At 44.2% G+C, this 17,919-nt stretch overlaps 1 protein-coding gene across 8 annotated transcripts in view; it reads right to left on the bottom strand.

Moving 5' to 3' along the window:
* The window catches only part of LCMT1 (leucine carboxyl methyltransferase 1), a 272,789-nt gene that overhangs the window by 58,396 nt on the left and 196,474 nt on the right, over positions 1–17,919 (bottom strand). For 7 of the 8 annotated variants that reach the window (XR_013624822.1, XM_078786138.1, XM_068126094.2 and 4 more), the window contains one exon: positions 9,509–9,630. The exons of the other annotated variant lie outside the window; for it this stretch is intronic. Coding sequence is in view for 6 of the 7 variants with exons in the window: in XM_068126091.2 (XP_067982192.2) it covers positions 9,509–9,630 (122 nt within the window). In the remaining variant the exon portion in view is untranslated. The remainder of the gene's footprint in view (positions 1–9,508; positions 9,631–17,919) is intronic. 8 annotated transcript variants of the gene reach the window in all.

The following is a 17,919-nucleotide window of genomic DNA, read 5'->3' as shown; positions in this document are numbered from 1 at the left end:
CAGCAACGAAGACTGGAAAGGGTGGTAATGCGAATGGTTCGGTGGATGTGCGGAGTATCGTTGAGAGAGAGGAAGACAAATGATGAATTGCGAAAGATGATGGGAATAGAGCCTGTGATTGATGTTGTGAAGAGGAACAGGTTGAGATGGTTTGGACATGTGTTGAGGAAGGATGAAAGTGACTGGTTGAGAAGTGATGGAAATGAATGTAGAAGGAAGTAGAGGACGGGGAAGACCGAGAAAGACTTGGCTAAAGGTGGTGGAAGAAGAAATGCGGGCAAGGGGGTTAACAAGGGGAGATGCAGAAAATAGAGCAAATGGAGAAGATTGTCATGGGGACAGCAAAGCTAACTCCCGCTCTGGCAGGGGAAATAAATAAAAAAACACCTTTAGAGGCCATTTTTCCCCACAAAGCAGGGGTTGGCCTTTTTCGGGCACCGTGGTTGTTGTTGTTTTTTGTTGGTCCCCTTTTTGAAGCAATGTTTTATGGCCGGATGCCCTTCCTGCCGCCAACCCTTTTTGTCGCCTTTTTACGACTGTATTCGTTGGGACAGGGAATTACCAGTGAACTGGTACTCAATTAGCCGACCTCGGAAGGATGACAGGCTGAGTCAACCCCCCTGGCGTTAATTCAGCGATCGACCGGGATTCGAACCCAGGATCCTAGGATCCTAAGCTGGCACCCTAGCCGCTAGCCCAACACCAGGTTCTATCGCTATGGCAGGGAAAATGGCCTTAAAATGCATGTTGTGTAGGCCAAAAGGTCAACATAGGCCAAATTTCTAAGATTCTCAATTTTTATCCGATTAACTTCAAATTTGAAGAAGACTTTCATATCTGGTCACTGAATTAAACCACCATATATTTTTGAGGTCAGCATGGGCCAAAACGTTAGGCCAGATTTCTAAAATCCTCAATTTTCATCTGATTGACTTGAAATTTTAAGAGGATTTGCATACCACGTCACTGAATTCAACCACCAATTACTTTTGAGGTCATCATAGGCCAACAACTTATTTTAGGGATTTTGCAAGTGACATGCTATGCACGACATATTTCTTGCTTGTTTGTTTGTGAACAAAATATCTCAAAACGTTGTGGACGGATTCGGACGAAATTTGGCAGAGGTAACGTATGTGACGAGGACGAAATGATTAAATTTTGGTGAAGATCCAGAGTCGGATCCGGATTCGGAGTGGAATTTATTAAGTGATTCTTCACCATTGGGAGATAGGACCAAAAACGATATATAGCAGGATATCTCAAAAAGTTGACGGAACGTGGTTGACCGGTTGGTTGTGTGGCAAGGAAGAATCAATTCGAGTTTGGTGAAGATCTGAATATGGATTCGGATAAGATAATTATTTAAATTTTAAGTGATTCTTCACCATTGAGTGATGGGGATAAAACCAACATGTAGAAGGATATCTCAAAACGTTATGGACGGATTTGCACGAAACTTGGTGGAAAGGTTGTGTGTGTGACACAAAAGAATAGATTCAATTTTGGTGAAGATTCGGATCAGGCTCATATATTTTTAAAGTGATTCTTCACCATTGGGAGATAAGGCCAAAAACGATACATAGCAGGATACCTCAAAAAGTTATGGACGGATGAGTTTGATTAAATGTGATTCTGTATTGTGATTTTTCTGGTCTATTCTGGGATACAAAACGTAAACTGCCCACCTGGTGGAGGTATGGTCTCTACTGAGTGCCGTTCTAGTTGTTACATTTGAGTCTATCCGAAGGGCTGGCAGGATGGCTGAGAAGAACTTACACATGCCACAAAAGCGGTTTCGCCTGCGTTTGAATCCTGACCCAGGTATAAACTGTCATCCGGTGTTTCACAGGCAGGGTGATTAATCAATGTGTGCCGTCCCTCAGGTGGATGTTAAACAGGAATCCCGTCTGCCAGCATTCACTGGTGTACGTTAAAGATCCCACGGTGTCCCTTATGAAGAGTAGGTGAGCTATCGCCGGCATCCCGAATAAATTACTAATTCCCTTCCTGACTTCCAGAGTTGGAATGGTGACCCAACCACGATTGGAGCCCAGTGGCCGATTCGGCAGCACTAACGCCCTGCATAGAGCATGATGTTGATGATGATGATGACGATGATGATGATGATGATGATGATGATGATGATGATGATGACGATGTGAAACTTCAGCACAGCTACGTGAAACGTGCGTTTATTACAAATGCACATATTGATATTTTCACGTGCTTTTAGAGGTTTATTCCTCCTCTGCCAAAAAGCAGAAGTTCAGTTCAGCGGATACATTCGCATTACAAGTTCCGCTGAACTTGGGGACAACTAAGAAGCAGACCTTTGTTGGTCGAAAGCTTGTCGAGATTGAAAGATCGACAGTCCTGAAGCTACGTCCGCGTCTGATTTAATCTCCCGATTATGTATGTGTATGTATATATATATATATATATATATTGTTGCGGATTTGTAATTGTTGTAAATATCACCCTCTGTAAGTGTAATGAATTCTTGTAAATATCTCCGTTTTGTGTGTAAAGGTCAAAGGTCGTCCTCTTAGTTACTCCATATACATACACGCAGGCCACCATATACCCTTCTAAATAGGTATTTCCTTATTATGTGTATTAGTTTAAGGCTGTGTTTCCCATTAGTTGACTCTGCATTGCATCAAATTGAAATAAGGTAGAATCCCCTGTCTAGTGCAAAGCCTCCATTGCCAACTGCATTCGCCCTCCATTGAACACGCGGCCGGTTCGGAGAAGAAAGGCGTGTCTCCGCCCTCGTCATCGGAAGGAGGAGTGAGCCAGCCCTTGCCGACCAATCAGGCACGAGGGGTTTGGCTTGAGAGGGTGGAGAAAGAATGACCGGGGAGGTTCGCGAAGGTTCGAGGGTGTGGCCTATATAACCCGTCACGCGACGCCCCCACCAGAGATGATTGAGGGAGAGAGATGCGCGCAAGAGTTCAGTGACGGACTGCTTGGTGAAAGAGGTGAAGAACAAAGTCATTGAGGGAGCCAGAGAGTGAAGGAGCCCGAATAGAGAGCTCTGGGAAAGGAGACGCTGTTCCAACCAGCCTTGCCACGACAAGCTCCGACGTGTTGCTGCGAGCATCCCGGCCGTGTGGACCCGAGTGCGGAGGGGCGGCGGCTGCTCACTCCCGGCCCGACCATTCCCCTGCTCCACCTGAACCTTCCTCTCCTTCCAGCCATTCGTTCCTGCCTTCATTCCCCATTCGTGTAAGTCTGACTGTCATCTGTTTTGTGTGTCTTATCCTGGGGTATAAGTAAGACTGTTTAGGTAAGTTAATATTGCACTGTGTCCTTCTGGTCCTTCCATCCTTCTGTCTATATTTTCTTATCTTCCCTTCTCCTTGGTTCTTTTGATTGTGTACATAATAGTTAGTAATAAATTATATTTGTTCTTCCTACTTTTGTCTTCTTTTCCTTTACATCCGTTTCGTCCTTGTCTTTTCCCAATTGAATACCTGTGGCGCGATTTTGGCCAACGTTTCGGAATCGGGTTAGTAAATGCTAATGACTCGAACTTCGGGTTGCTAAAAACCGCTCGGCAACTAGACCATCTAAAACCGGGGTTCGAGCAGGGGAGTCCCTCCCCTGCTTCGCGGTCAGGAGTGGCACTCAGGTCCTTGGGACTTTTCATAGACCAAATACCCTGGCTGCTCCCGACCGGAAGGAGCGTTGGGACTTCAGGACTCACGTCGGTCAGTCATAGACAAGGGGATTAATCCCCCCTTCTTAAGGGGAAAAGGGCCGACGGAGAGATCCGCAACAATATATATATATATATATATATACATATATATATATATATATATATATACATATATATATATATATATATATACATATATATATATAGATATACAGTCACGTGAAAAAGTAAGTACACCCCATGTAAAGTTTTGACTTTTTCAACATATAGCTATTTGATCTTCATTTCAACAATATTGAGAGATAAAGGTGATATAATATAACAAATATGGTGAAACATTTACATTTTGTAGTCCATTGTATAATTTAAATAAACATAAATGCAAATTTCGCATGTGGAAAAAGTAAGTACACCGCTACATTTATCACTACTTCAAAAACCTAAAATTAGAATCAGGTGCACCAGCTCAGGTGCAAATGATTATAACATCGTTAGAGAGGATCTGGGGGGAACCTGTCTTATTTAAACCTTTAGTTTGGTTTGCTCTTTGTTGTTGAAGTGTGTGGCGTCACCCTGCCTAGATCAAAAGAGCTCTCTGAGGCCTTCAGAAAGAAGGTTATAGATGCCTACGAGTCTGGGAAGGGATTTAAAAAGATCTCCAAACAATTTGAAATCAATCATTCGACTGTCCGGAAGATCATCTACAAGTGGAGAAGATTCCAAACAACTGCCAACTTGTTAAGGCCAGGCCACCCCAGCAAGTTCAGCCCGAGAGCAGACCGCAAGCTGCTGAAAGAAGTCTATAAGAACCCCAGAATGTCATCACGGGACCTACAGGTAGCGCTTGACACTGTTGATGTCAAAGTGCACGAGTCTACCATTAGAAAGAGGCTGCACAAATTTGATCTACATGGGAGGTGTGCCAGGAGGAAACTTTTGCTGTCCAGAAAGAACATCAGGGCAAGACTAAAGTTTGCCAATGAACACGTAGGCAAAGACCAGCACTTCTGGCACAATGTGCTCTGGACAGATGAGTCAAAGGTAGAGCTATTTGGCCACAGTACCAGAAGACATGTTTGGCGAAACCCAAAGAGAGCATTTGACCACAAGAACCTGATACCAACTCGAAAGCATGGTGGTGGAAATATTATGGTTTGGGGCAGCTTTTGCTGCATCAGGGCCTGGGCAGCTCACCATCATAGAATCCACTATGAATTCTTCATTGTACCAGAGGGTGCTTGAAGATAATGTGAGGCCATCTGTCGGAAAGTTGAAGCTCAACCGAAGGTGGACCTTGCAACAGGACAATGACCGTAAACATACCAGTAAATCCACCAAGGAATGGCTGAAAAGAAAGAAATGGAGGGTTCTGGAATGGCCAAGTCAAAGGCCGGATCTAAATCCCATCGAGATGTTGTGGGGGGATTTGAAACGAGCTGTGCATGCAAGAAACCCCTCAAACATCGCACAGCTGAAAGAATTCTGCATGGAGGAGTGGGAAAAATTTCTCCCAGTCAATGTCAGAGACTGGTAGACAGTTATAAGAAACGCCTACTTGAGGTCATTTCTGCCAAAGGGGTCAATACCACCTATCAGAGCCAAGGGTGTACTTACTTTTTCCACATGCGAAATTTGCATTTTTGTTTATTTAAATTATACAATGGACTACAAAATGTAAATGTTTCAAGATATTTGTTATATTATATCACCTTTATCTATCAATATTGTTGAAATGAAGATCAAATAGCTGTATGTTGAAATATGTTGAAAAAGTCAAAACTTTACATGGGGTGTACTTACTTTTTTGTGTGTGTGTGTGTGTGTGTGTGTGTGTGTGTGTGTGTGTGTGTGTGTGTGTGTGTGTGTGTGTGTGTGTGTGTGTGTGTGTGTGTGTGTGTGTGTGTGTATTAAAAATTAGAGCCTGGACCCCATCGCCGGACCCTCTACCTGTTCCATCAACCATCTACAATCCCTGTGTGAGTGTGTATGTTTGCCCTGGGTATTAAGGATAAGACTGTTTTAAGACTGCCCTGTGTTCTGCTTCTTCCTCTTCCTATCCTGTACATTCTTTCGTTTCCTCTTCTCCTTCTTGTACATTGTGAATAAATTGCCGTTCTTTCTTGGTTTCCTCTTATCCGATCGCATCCGTCTTTTCTCTCATTGGGTAAACGTGGCACGATAGGAACCGCTCAGAATCGGGTTTAGTCCCATTGTTAACGGCTCGGATCGCGGATTGCTATCCGCTCGGCATTTTCCATCATATCCGTGGTTCGAGCGGGAGTTATCTCCTTGCTTTACGGCCGGTGGTAGTACTTAGGTAATTGGACTAAGACTCGACCAACATCCCTATTTACCACCGACCGGAAGGAATGTTATAACTTCTAAGGACTCGGGTCGGCCAGATAAAAAGACAAGGGGATTAACCCCCCCCCCCCCCCTCCCTTTGATTCGGGGAGAGCCGACGTCCGAGATCCGTAACAATATATATATATATATATATAATATATATGTATATATATATATATGTATAACAGTTTGTGTGTGTGTGTGTGTGTGTGTGTGTGTGTGTGTGTGTGTGTGTGTGTGTGTGTGTGTGTGTGTGTGTGTGTGTGTGTGTGTGTGTGTGTGTGTGTGTGTGTGTGTGTAATGTTACCGATAGACTCCTAAATGGAGAGGCTTACGTGCTTGATATTTGACATAGACATGGCCATTGAGCGTGGGACGAACATGGCCGAACTCAAAATATTTGACGATCCATATTTTTTATTCATATTTACCTCAGCGCATTTCAGCGCACGGAATCAACGGAATCAGAGCAGGTGGGCGCTGATTCGCTCAGAGCGATCACGTGATGACGCTATGACGCTATGAACGCTATGAACGATATGACGCTATGAACGCTATGAACGATATGACGCTACGACAAAAAAAATCGCTATGACGCTATGAACGATATGACCGCTATGACGCTATGAAAAAAAAAATCGCTATGACGCTATGAAACGCTATGACGCTATGAACGATATGACGCTATGAAAAAAAAAATCGCTATGACGCTATGAAAAAAAAAATCGCAATGACGCTATGAAAAAAAAAATCGCTATGACGCTATGAAAAAAAAAAAAATCGCTCGCTTTGCCAAGGGGCTCGCTCCCCCCCCCCCCGTTCCCCTCCCCTCCCCCTCCCCTCCCCTCCCCCGCCCGGCAATGCCGGGTACTTCTGCTAGTCTATATATATAAAACACAGTTTGTGTGTGTGTGTGTGTGTGTGTGTGTGTGTGTGTGTGTGTGTGTGTAATGTTACCGATAGACTCCTAAACGGAGAGGCTTACGTGCTTGATATTTGACAGACATGGCCATTGAGCGTGGGACGAACATGGCCGAACTCAAAATATTTGACGATCCATATTTTTTATTCATATTTACCTCAGCGCACGGAATCAACGGAATCAGAGCAGGTGGGCGCTGATTCGCTCAGAGCGATCACGTGATGACGCTATGACGCTATGAACACTATGACGCTATGACGCTATGAAAAAAAAAAAATCGCTATGACGCCATAACAAAAAAAATCGCTATGACGCTATGACGCTATGAACGATATGACGCTATGGCACTATGAAAAAAAAATCGCTATGAGCTATGGAAAAAAAAAATCGCTCGCTTTGCCAAGGGGCTCGCCCCCCCCCCCCCCTCCCCCGCCCGGCAATGCCGGGTACTTCTGCTCGTGTGTATATATATACAGTGGAACCTTGACTTACGAGTGCACCAACTTACGAGTTTTCCGAGATACGAGCCGTCGCTCGGGCGGTTTATTGCTTTGAGATGCGAGCCGAGATCCGAGTTACGAGCTTCCGCCACCCGCCACCAGGTGGGTTCCGGTCACGTGGTTATCTTGCCGTGCAAGTATCTCTGCCGTATATCGCTGCTGTTTTGTTTTCGCATTTTGGTTATTTTGGAGCTTACGCCACCCCCCACCAGGTGGGTTCCGGTCACGTGGTTATCTTGCCGTGCAAATACAGTATCTCTGCCGTATATCGCTGCTGTTTTGTTTTCGCATTTTGGTTATTTTGGAGCTTACGCCACCCCCCACCAGGTGGGTTCCGGTCACGTGGTTATCTTGCCGTGCAAGTACAGTATCTCTGCCGTATATCGCTGCTGTTTTGTTTTCGCATTTTGGTTATTTTGGAGCTTACGCCACCCCCCACCAGGTGGGTTCCGGTCACGTGGTTATCTTGCCGTGCAAGTACAGTATCTCTGCCGTATATCGCTGCTGTTTTGTTTTCGCATTTTGGTTATTTTGGAAAATTTCTTAGTTTTAACCACGGGTCCTAAGAAATTGAGTGCCAAGGGCAGTGCTGAGACAAAGAAGAGGATGATGTGCTTGGCTATAAAACACGCAATCGTCGAACAACATGAGCGAGGTGTGCGTGTTGTCGACTTGGTGAGGCAGATGTGAAGGCAGCTGAAGATTTTATTATAACTTTTGCCGAACTGATAGAAGCCGAACGATACATCCCCCAGCAAATCTTCAACTGTGACGAGACAGGGCTCTTCTGGAAAAAGATGCCGAGGAGGACGTATATAACGGCAGAGGAGAAGAGCATGCCAGGCCACAACTTGTTCAGAGTGCCGGCGATAGCTCGCCTTCTCTTTGTGGAAGACACGGTGAGATCCTTAACATCCAACAACTAATGGGACGCAAACGGGGCGCCCAGTTTAGCGGTACACACATTGATGAATCACCCTGCCTGTGAAACACCGACATGACAGGTTATAGCTGGGTCGGGATTCAAACCCAGGCTGGACAGTTTAGAGTCAAGTGTGCGTACCTCCAGTCCAGGCCATCCTGCCAACTTGTATGCTGCATACAGGTGAAATATAAAGCGCGAGATATTTTTATATATACTGCATATTTAAAAAAAAATTGGTGTGGTTTTTGGGGGGCTGGAACGGATTAATAGCATTTCAATGCATTTTAATGGGGAAATTTGATTTGAGAAACGAGCAAATTGAGTTACGAGCTCGGTCACAGAACGAATTAAACTCGTAAGTCAAGGTTCCACTGTGTGTGTGTGTGTGTGTGTGTGTGTGTGTGTGTGTGTGTGTGTGTGTGTGTGTGTGTGTGTGTGTGTGTGTGTGTGTGTGTGTGTGTGTATATATATATATATATATATACAGTATGTATATATATATATATATATATGTATATATATATATATATATATATATACATATATATATATATATACATATATATATATATATACATATATATATATATACATATATATATATATATACATATATATATATATATATATATATATATATATATATACTGTATATAAATTATATGAATATTGCATGAGGGTCTTTCACTTTCGAACCAGATCAAGTTTGAACAAATTTTTATCAGGTACATGATGACCGCAAAAGTAGCAACAGATGAAAGATGGTTTAAATGAGTGGAAGGCCACACACCTCTAATCGATCAATTGCTGCTGAATTTAATGGAGGAAAAAAAAACACACTCAGAGAGGCCACCAATCGATCAGGCAACCGTTGGAGGAATAATTAATCGGTTTGAAGCAAAGAAACATTTTGAATATCTTGGCTTGGCAAAATAAACTTTTTGAAAGGTCACCATTGTCCAGCAGTGGAATGCTGGATGGAAAGAGTTTTAGTGTCAAACATTTATCTGAGTCGTGCATAATAAATGTTTGGGTTATATTTGTGAAATGCGTTCCATAAAAGTGTTCTCTTTTCTACTTGGTATTTGAAAATCGAAAGTGAACTTGTTGTATACCAAGTACGGCACTCACCAGGTGGTTTTAAATACCTTGAGTCTCCAGAAGGTGGTATCAAAGCCAGCTCCTAACCCAATAACTTGGCACTCGGTCCCGGCTTTGTGCAAGAATGCTGTAAGAAGCTCCCACATGCCGCGCACTCGAGCATAGTATCCTGCCAGAATAGAAAGGAGGGAAAACATCCAGCTCATTTATATATATATACAGTTGTGGCCAAAATTATTGGCACCCTTGCACTTTTTAAAAATAATGTACCATTTCTTCCAGAAAATTGTTGAAAAAAAAAAAATTGCTATCCACATACTTTTAGTCATGTAGTGTATGAACATCTCATTATCTCACATATCTCATCTCATCTCACCCGAACATCGAACATCTCATTCCAAAAATCATGGGCATTAATATCGAGTTGATCCTCCATTTGCTACTATAACAGCCTCCACTCTTCTGGGAAGGCTTTCCACTAGATGTTGGAACATTGCTACGGGGATTCCATTCAGCCACAATAGCATTAGTGAGGTCGGGCAGTGATTTTAGGCGATTAGGCCTCGCTCGCAGTCGGTGTTCCAATTCATCCCAAAGGTGTCTGATGGGATTGAGGTCAGGGCTCTCTGCAGGCCCAGTCAAGATACCAGACCGTATCGAAGGCAAGTGATATGTCAAGGGAGACGGCTCTCATTTCCTGTTTGGCGTTGAAGACCTCCATCCATTGTTTGAGACAGCAGAAGCAGCATGCACAGAGCAGAGTGGCCTAGTCTGAATCCAAATTGATGATCTGAGATCAAGCCATTGGAGAAGAGGAAGGATTTGATGTCAGAAACGACGATGGATTCCATGACCTTGCTGATGATTGGGAGCAGGCTGATTGGTCTGTAGTTGCAAGGATCTGTTTTTGCACCTTTTTGTGCAAAGCGGTAATGTTTCCTGATTCCCAAGCTTATGGCAGATGACCTTGAGCAAAAGAGGGTGAGGAGAACGGGGGGAGGGTGATTTTAGGACCCGTGGGCTGATGCCGTCTGGTCCAGTTGCAGAATCAGTCGAGGTTTGAGAGAAACTTCTCCACCTTGTCAGGAGAAAAGGACACAGAGTCCAGGAGCAGCTGGGAACGACTGGGTAAGGGGAGTACAGAGAACGATGGGTTTGGGACACAAGATTTTGAGGCAAACACAGAGTTGAGGGATTCAGCTTTTTCACCTGCAGTGTCAATTGTGTAGTCGTTGTTGTTGTTTTTTGTTTTTTTGTTTTGTTTTGTTTTGTTTTGTATACTGAAAGAGAGGGGATGAAAGTCAGATTCCTGTTTGAAATATGCTGCGATTCCAGTTCCATATAGCATTGGCACTGCCGAAGTCTACTTGGTGAAGACCAACAAATCAAGAGGTTTCAAGTACTTGGTGAAAGAGACAGACAATGCCAGTAAGCCACCACACAAGTCATCATAGAGGATGGAAATACATGGTTTTACTGCATGAAGGACGTTCGAAACAATTTCCGAGAAATATGTGAGAAACTCTTCAACATGATGCCTTGCTCGCTATGCTGACATCATTTTCAGCACAAGTATGTAAAAGGAGGATTCAGTGAAAGAAATGGAAAGGAAGCACAGAGGGTGCTCAGAAAGGTTACTGGTACTGGACGGAAACATCAAGAAACCAGATAACTAGAAATAGTTATTGACGTTGAAGATGACCCGATAACTGAGCTTGAAGAGGTCACATGCGCAGAGTGTATGGCAAAACAAGGTTCAGAGAAGTGAATGAATTGAGACTGTTCATGATCAGGGGGAAGAGTCAAGACTAGCCCTTGAATGCAGTGTGCAATGTTGATATGAGACCCTTGCCACCTGGCAGGAAATGCTTGGCCAACACCTCAGAAAGGTAAATTATCAAGATGGAGTGTGGAAGAACTCCCACAATACAACAGCAGATATGCCTGCAGAATTGCAAGAACATGAATTTTGTCAGTCAGGCCGGTCTCTTGACTGCGACTGGTAACATGTGACCCAGTGCTACCTGCCGCATGGTCGGGTAGTCGGCGACTAAACCAACTACCCTCACTGTCTTGCTAGTGGGGACTGTGACTGTGACACCATACAGGACTATAAGCAATACCTGTTAAAGAGCGGATGAACTCCCTCCGTGAACAAACTGCCATCCAGTAAGGAGATGGTATCTCCGAAAAAACATCCATCCATTTACACCGGTTTTTTAGGTCGTAGGTTGTATAGAACAACTGCCAAAGTAGGACTACCGTTCTGATTTAGGAGCGTTAAAGTGGTGCCCGGAACCATCATACACTCTCCGTGTCAGGATTGCTGGTCTTACTTTCTGTCTCACTCAAACTACAGCTACCAGGCTAGCTTCAACCTCTCATTCTTATAAACAAACATCACACACTTTCATCATACACTTTTCATACTCATTTTCACTCCTCACCTTCACATTCTCTCTTCACTTTTCCATCAATGCAGATCTTTTATTTAAGGACAGGCCTCAATGAGGACTATATAGTCCATGAATGGAGCCTTCGACATAAGAAAAAGTGGACATTGCAGTTCTCAAAGAGCCACTTCAGTGCTGATGAGTCTGGCATTTCACTCAGGAAATAATGTCTCTCCACTCTAAAGACTGAACTCTCAAACCTGTCTCCCTCCTCCATATCCTGACCAGTGGTGTCTGGTCAAATCTGTTTCTGGTGTTTGTTGCCCTTCCATCCCCTCCCCCTCACCTCAAACAGGTACAAAGATGACACACCACGTGAAAAAGCTGAATGCCACAACTCTGTGTTTGCCTCAAAATATTGCGTCCCAAACACATTTCTCTCTGTACCCACATTACCCAGTCTAACCCAGCTGCTCCTGGACTCTGTGTCCTTCTCTCCTGACTAGGTGGAGAAGTTACTCTCAAACCTCAACTCTGATTCTGCAACTGTACCAGACGGTATTCAGCCCACTTGTCCTAAAATCCTACTCTGCACTCTATCTCACCCACTCTCTCTGTTCTCTTCACCCTCTCTTTTGCTCAGTCATTTGTCATCAGCTTGGAAATCAGCCAACATTACTGCTTTACACAAAAAAGGTGCAAAAAAATATCCTTGCAACTACAGACCAATCAGCCTGCTCGCAATAATCAGCAAAGTCATGGAATCCATCATCGCTTACGATATTAAATCCTGTCTCTTCTCCAATGGTTTGATCTCTGATCATCAATTTGGATTCAGACACGGTCATTCTACTCTGGACATGCTGCTTCTGCTGTCTCAACAATGGATGGAGGTCCTCAATGCCAAACAGGAAATCAGAGTTGTCTCCCTTGATATATCTCGTGCCTTCGATACGGTCCGGCACCCCACCCTGCTCACCAAACTCTCCTCCTATGGTATCCATGGAAACCTCCATGGTTGGATTGCGGACTTACTCTCCTGTTGTGGTAAAGGTGTGGCTCTAAATGTAATTCTCTCATCTCTTCTTCCTGTTCAGGCTGGAGTTATTTGAGGCAGTGTTCTGGGCCCTGTGCTTTTTCTGGTCTGCATTGATGATCTCTCCGACTCTGGAAAATTCATGTCTTTCAATAGGGACAAATCTCACACTCTCACTATGTCTCTCTGAAAAGACCATCTGGACAAACCTCCCATCTACTTTCTCAAAAATCCTCTCAAAGAAGATCTGTAACTCAAGCTTTTGGGTCTCACTATCTGCCATGATCTTTCCTGGGGAAACCACATTTCCAAACCGGTCTCCAAAGCCAGTCGCCGACTGGGCATCCTCCATCGTGCGAAGTCCTTACTTGGCACTTCTAAGCTCCTCACCCCATACAAAGCTTTCATTCGTAGTTCAATGGAATACTGCTCTCCCCTCTGGGCTGGTGCACCTGCCTCACACTTAGCTAGGCTTCACGATGTAGAAACCAAAGCTTTCAGAATCATTGGAATCTCCTGCGATGAAGCTGATTCTGAGGGCCTTTCACTCACACCGCAGGGAGGTTGGTGGTCTTTCTGTCTTCTACCGACTCCTTTCCATCCTAACTCCACCAGAGTGGTGTCTGTGCTCTGTCCCCCAAATATTCCTGCAGGACACACAAGATCTGCCAGCAACCCTCTTCTGGTGAAACTGGCAAGATAAAGACTCTCTGCTCACCTTCTCTCTTTCATTCCTCTTTTTTCCCGCCTCTGGAACAAACTCCCAACCTCTCTTCAATCCCACTCCTCCCTCCAGGTCTTCAAAACAGCTGTTCACCACCATATATTATCTTCCCCCACCCAAAACCTTGATCTTTTCTATCCCCGTTAATCCACCCAAAATGCACCTTTTTCAAATTCCGTTTTCTTTCCTGAAAGTCCAAGTTGTGTCCATCTTGTTTATCCCATGTACCCCACCCCAGCCCTTTCCCTTCCACAGATCTCCCAATGTGCTTGTTGTTGTGCTTCCCCCTCTCACCCTCTCTCGTCTCCTGCTTCCTTTTTTGTATGTTCTATGATGTTGAGTCTTGTCGGGCAATGATGGCATATATGCCATCATATTGCCTTTATATGGTTGCTACACACAAGTGAGTGTGTGGTAAGGCCGGGAGGCGGGGAGGGTGTGGGGGGAGGGGAGGGGTCGCCACTCCTCTCCGTCTCTCTGCTGGCCATTGGGGAATTCACCCTCTTCCGCCCGTGCTGTTGGGGTCAACTGGCTCTCATCCACCAGATGTAAAGAGCCACCTGCTATTTAAACCACATGGCTGCAGACCGTTACCCTGGTAAAGGGGGCTGACAGGTACTACACCTTGCCCACAGGTGACCTGGGGACTGGGGTTATGCAAGGCAGGGGAATCCACCTCCCTGAGGTATCAGAAGATAATCGCATACCCAATGCTAACACATGTTCTCTGTGTTAGCTGAAAGATACAGTTCTCCATTCTGCGAATGTGGGGTCATTCCATCATTCCTGCATATTACCGCCCCCCGCCTCCCCTCCCCCCACTTTCATACGATGGTAGTATATTGGACACCCACAATATTTCACAAAATGCTATAGGAGTGGATTTGAAAACTTACATCACCATTGTGCATTTTATGTTTCTATTCCTTCCATCGCCTGCTCTTCCTTATTTTATTTACATTGCCATACGAGTATAATCTATATTCTTTAGCAAACTAAAGTTAGAGTTAATGTGTGATCAAGCATGTTCTAAAATTGTAGACAAGCCAATGATCTCACAATGAAGACCATTTGCAACTACACCCCTACCCTCACCCCTCCCTCTGTCTCCTCTGTCAACGATTTAGAATTTATTTTTAATCCTGGGAAAATCTTGGGATGACAAGAAACAATTTTGGATCACACATCACACCATCTGGATTTCTTTTCTGCAGATACTGTAACTCTCATTGACAATCGCACAGCGTGGGCCACTTGTACAGAGGAATACTTCAAAACAAAAAATAACACAAGGGATTAATTAAATAAATACAAAATTAAGGCTCATGGAGGGGCAAAACAGAGGATGAAACGGTATTCATCGACGCAAAAGAGCAGAAGAGAACAGGCCGACATTCCACGGGAATATGAACACGCCCTGTAGAAAAGGCCAAGTCGGGTGGAGATGGGATTTAAAAGATGACGGGAGATGGTGGTGAGCAAGGTTCCCGAGTTTGAAACAGCAAGATTCCTCGAGGAACACAAATGGACAGGCACGGGAGGCAACTACGTGAGTAACAAGCCTGCACCTCGAATAGGTGAGAGGAAAGGTTGCTGCATTATCACGTTTGGTCTGGTCAAGCTGGGGCGGGGGAGATGACCGAAAGGGAGGGGGAAACAAATATATGAGAAATGGTACAATGTCATAAAGACCACCAACCGGTCTTCAGCGAGATAGCAAAAAGTTTCATGTGGCGGTTTCTTGAAAAGTGATGCTAATTATTTTACTCCGCAGCTTCCACGGACAAAAGCTGGGATGCATGTATGCCGGACCACGAGGGAGAACAATACTCCATTGTATTTCGAGCGAACGCCTCGTAGGCCGTGAGAAGTTTACAGAACCAAGGAAGGACCATGCCCGGTTCAGCATGCCTGGCCTGTGCCTTGTTTTAACAGCCAGCTTGGGCACGTGGTGCGGCATCCAGAATAAACATACCTACAAAACAGGATTCTCCCAAAGCTTCCTTCACTTGCCCAACAACTAAATGCACAAAACCATGGCGATCAAAAATTCCATTCTGAATTTCAATATTGTAATATGAGCCCAGGTCTGCCAAAGACTCAAATCTGGGGAAATGAAAGGTACGTTCAAAATTAACCTGAAGGACTATTCTTTATATCCGGTACTGAGTTTGGATGTGAATTACAAAACGTTAGTTGTATTACTCTTAAATATATTCTACAACTTGGGACTGACCCTGTCCCATCGAAGAAGAATCTTTCATCGACTTTCGGTGTATTATTAAATTATTATTTCGGACATGTGCAAAGCCAATGCAGAAAATGTTCCGCAATAGCCTCGTTTAAAAATCTCTTGCTCCCACACCTCCCTCCCCCTACACCCCTCTGCCCCCCAATGTTACATCTAACCCCCAATAAACAATCATTTCCAGACTGTCAGACAGTAATGTATAAATTGCAATAGGCTTGAGGTGTAAGTTGACCACAAATTATAATTATTTGTGTCCACCCTCTGATATCTCGCTTGCTGCGATATTAGGGGCAAAGAGAAGGAAAAAGGGAAATCCAAGTAAAAAGAGGGAAGGGACGGACATGCCTGAAGCAAAGGATGAAGGGCGGTGGAGGAGGGGAAAGGGTAATTTTGCCACATTTGTAAACGTAATAAATAGATGGCTCCTTACACTGACGTCTGTAATTCTGTAATATGATTTAAGCAGGAAACAGACAGATGCACATGGGATAAGGGAAAAAAAAATTGGATACCTTGTCCAATAGTGAGCCATCGATACTCCAGAATACTCAGTTATATCCTTGGTGAGTGCTCACGTTGGTATGCAAATAATTGTGTATTTTGTGGTCAATTGTTCAATGTGTGATAATGAGCCCCTCTTCAAGCAGGTTGACCCACCTGTTCTGGTATTTGGTTATCCCATACAAGGGTTGTTATCCTGTTATCCTCTACAAGGGTTGAAAAAAATACGATTTTGAAAAAAAAAAAAACCTACTGTACTGGGAAATTACTGGGTTTATTCAAGTGGGGGGTTTAACCCAGGTGGGGAAGACTGGGCTGGGACACTTTGTGCAGCCCTGACAACAGGAAAAACAAAAAGGCTGGAACGTCGGCCATTTTTATTTCCTGTTTACACACAAGTCAATTTGGGGACGAGTCTTACTTGACGAACATCGTGACACGCTCCTAACATCGATCAGCCTGTTTCTGGCTTTAGTTTTGATCACTATGAATCTTGAGAATGCAAGTTCACATGGGTAAGTGGTTGAGAACATCACATGGATTTGGGTAACTACATAGGCGCATACAGCTTGTGACCCCCACCCCCCCGGAAACCCACTCAGGGCCACCTTGGGGGTCACAACCCACCGTTTGAGCTAGATAGAAGAGGTTCAACTACCGTTTGGCGATGTCAAAGTATCCTTTAATCTGTAAGCAACGAATGCTGACACATGACAAATGAATCAGAATTGCTACAGTCATAATATCACATGTTGGAAAAATTAAATCTTACAACCAAAGTTGTGCTCAGGTTGTGATTGTACACGCCACTCATCCACACTCTGGGACACTCCCGTTTGTACATATGATGTGTGCCCAAAGAAGGATTGGCTCGTCAAACACACTAGGCCAACATGCAAAACTCCTTCCTGAAAATCCACCGCTTCATGCCAGGCCACCTGCTTGCTCACCAACCGCTTTCACAACAAGTCCGTTACACCAGCAGCTGCACTGATAATGCAATCCCACACAAACAAAAGCAATCTTTGGATATCCACAGAATGTATTCACTCGTTCTTACACAAGCCGACGCTTTGTTCATATAAATAAATACGAAGCAAATAGCGTGTTGAACGACGACGGACCGACGGTGTGGTAACCTACATAGGAGGCTATGAGCCCATTTCCTGGAACTACACCAAAGCATTGTAGTCGGTCCTTAGCCGAAACATGGCACTGGTAGAAACCATTGTCTGGAGAAATTTCCACAAACAACTCATAATGAAAATATTTGTTGTTTTGCCAACGTATCCATGTTGGTGAATTTGTTGGGGGAACTAATCCATTCCCAGGGAAATGAAAATAAAAATAATGCACAACGAGTTTCCATCATCCGTCTGCTCATATGGTAACCATTTAACAAGCCGTGCTTGGCGGATCAAAAAAGATGGCTTCACCTGCATTAAAAAAAAAAAAAATTAATTGGACGCCAATTCCCGGCTCTAATCAGGCACTGCGGGCACACTAAGGTTTTTTCCTTCTCAGCATGAAACATGAAAACTCCATTGGAATCG

This window comes from Myxine glutinosa, chromosome 10, assembly GCF_964187855.1.
Source record: "Myxine glutinosa chromosome 10, kmMyxGlut1.1, whole genome shotgun sequence".
NCBI lineage: Eukaryota > Metazoa > Chordata > Myxini > Myxiniformes > Myxinidae > Myxine > Myxine glutinosa.
The sequence above is the reverse complement of the archived record's forward strand: the minus strand, read 5'-3'. Positions and strand labels throughout refer to the sequence as shown.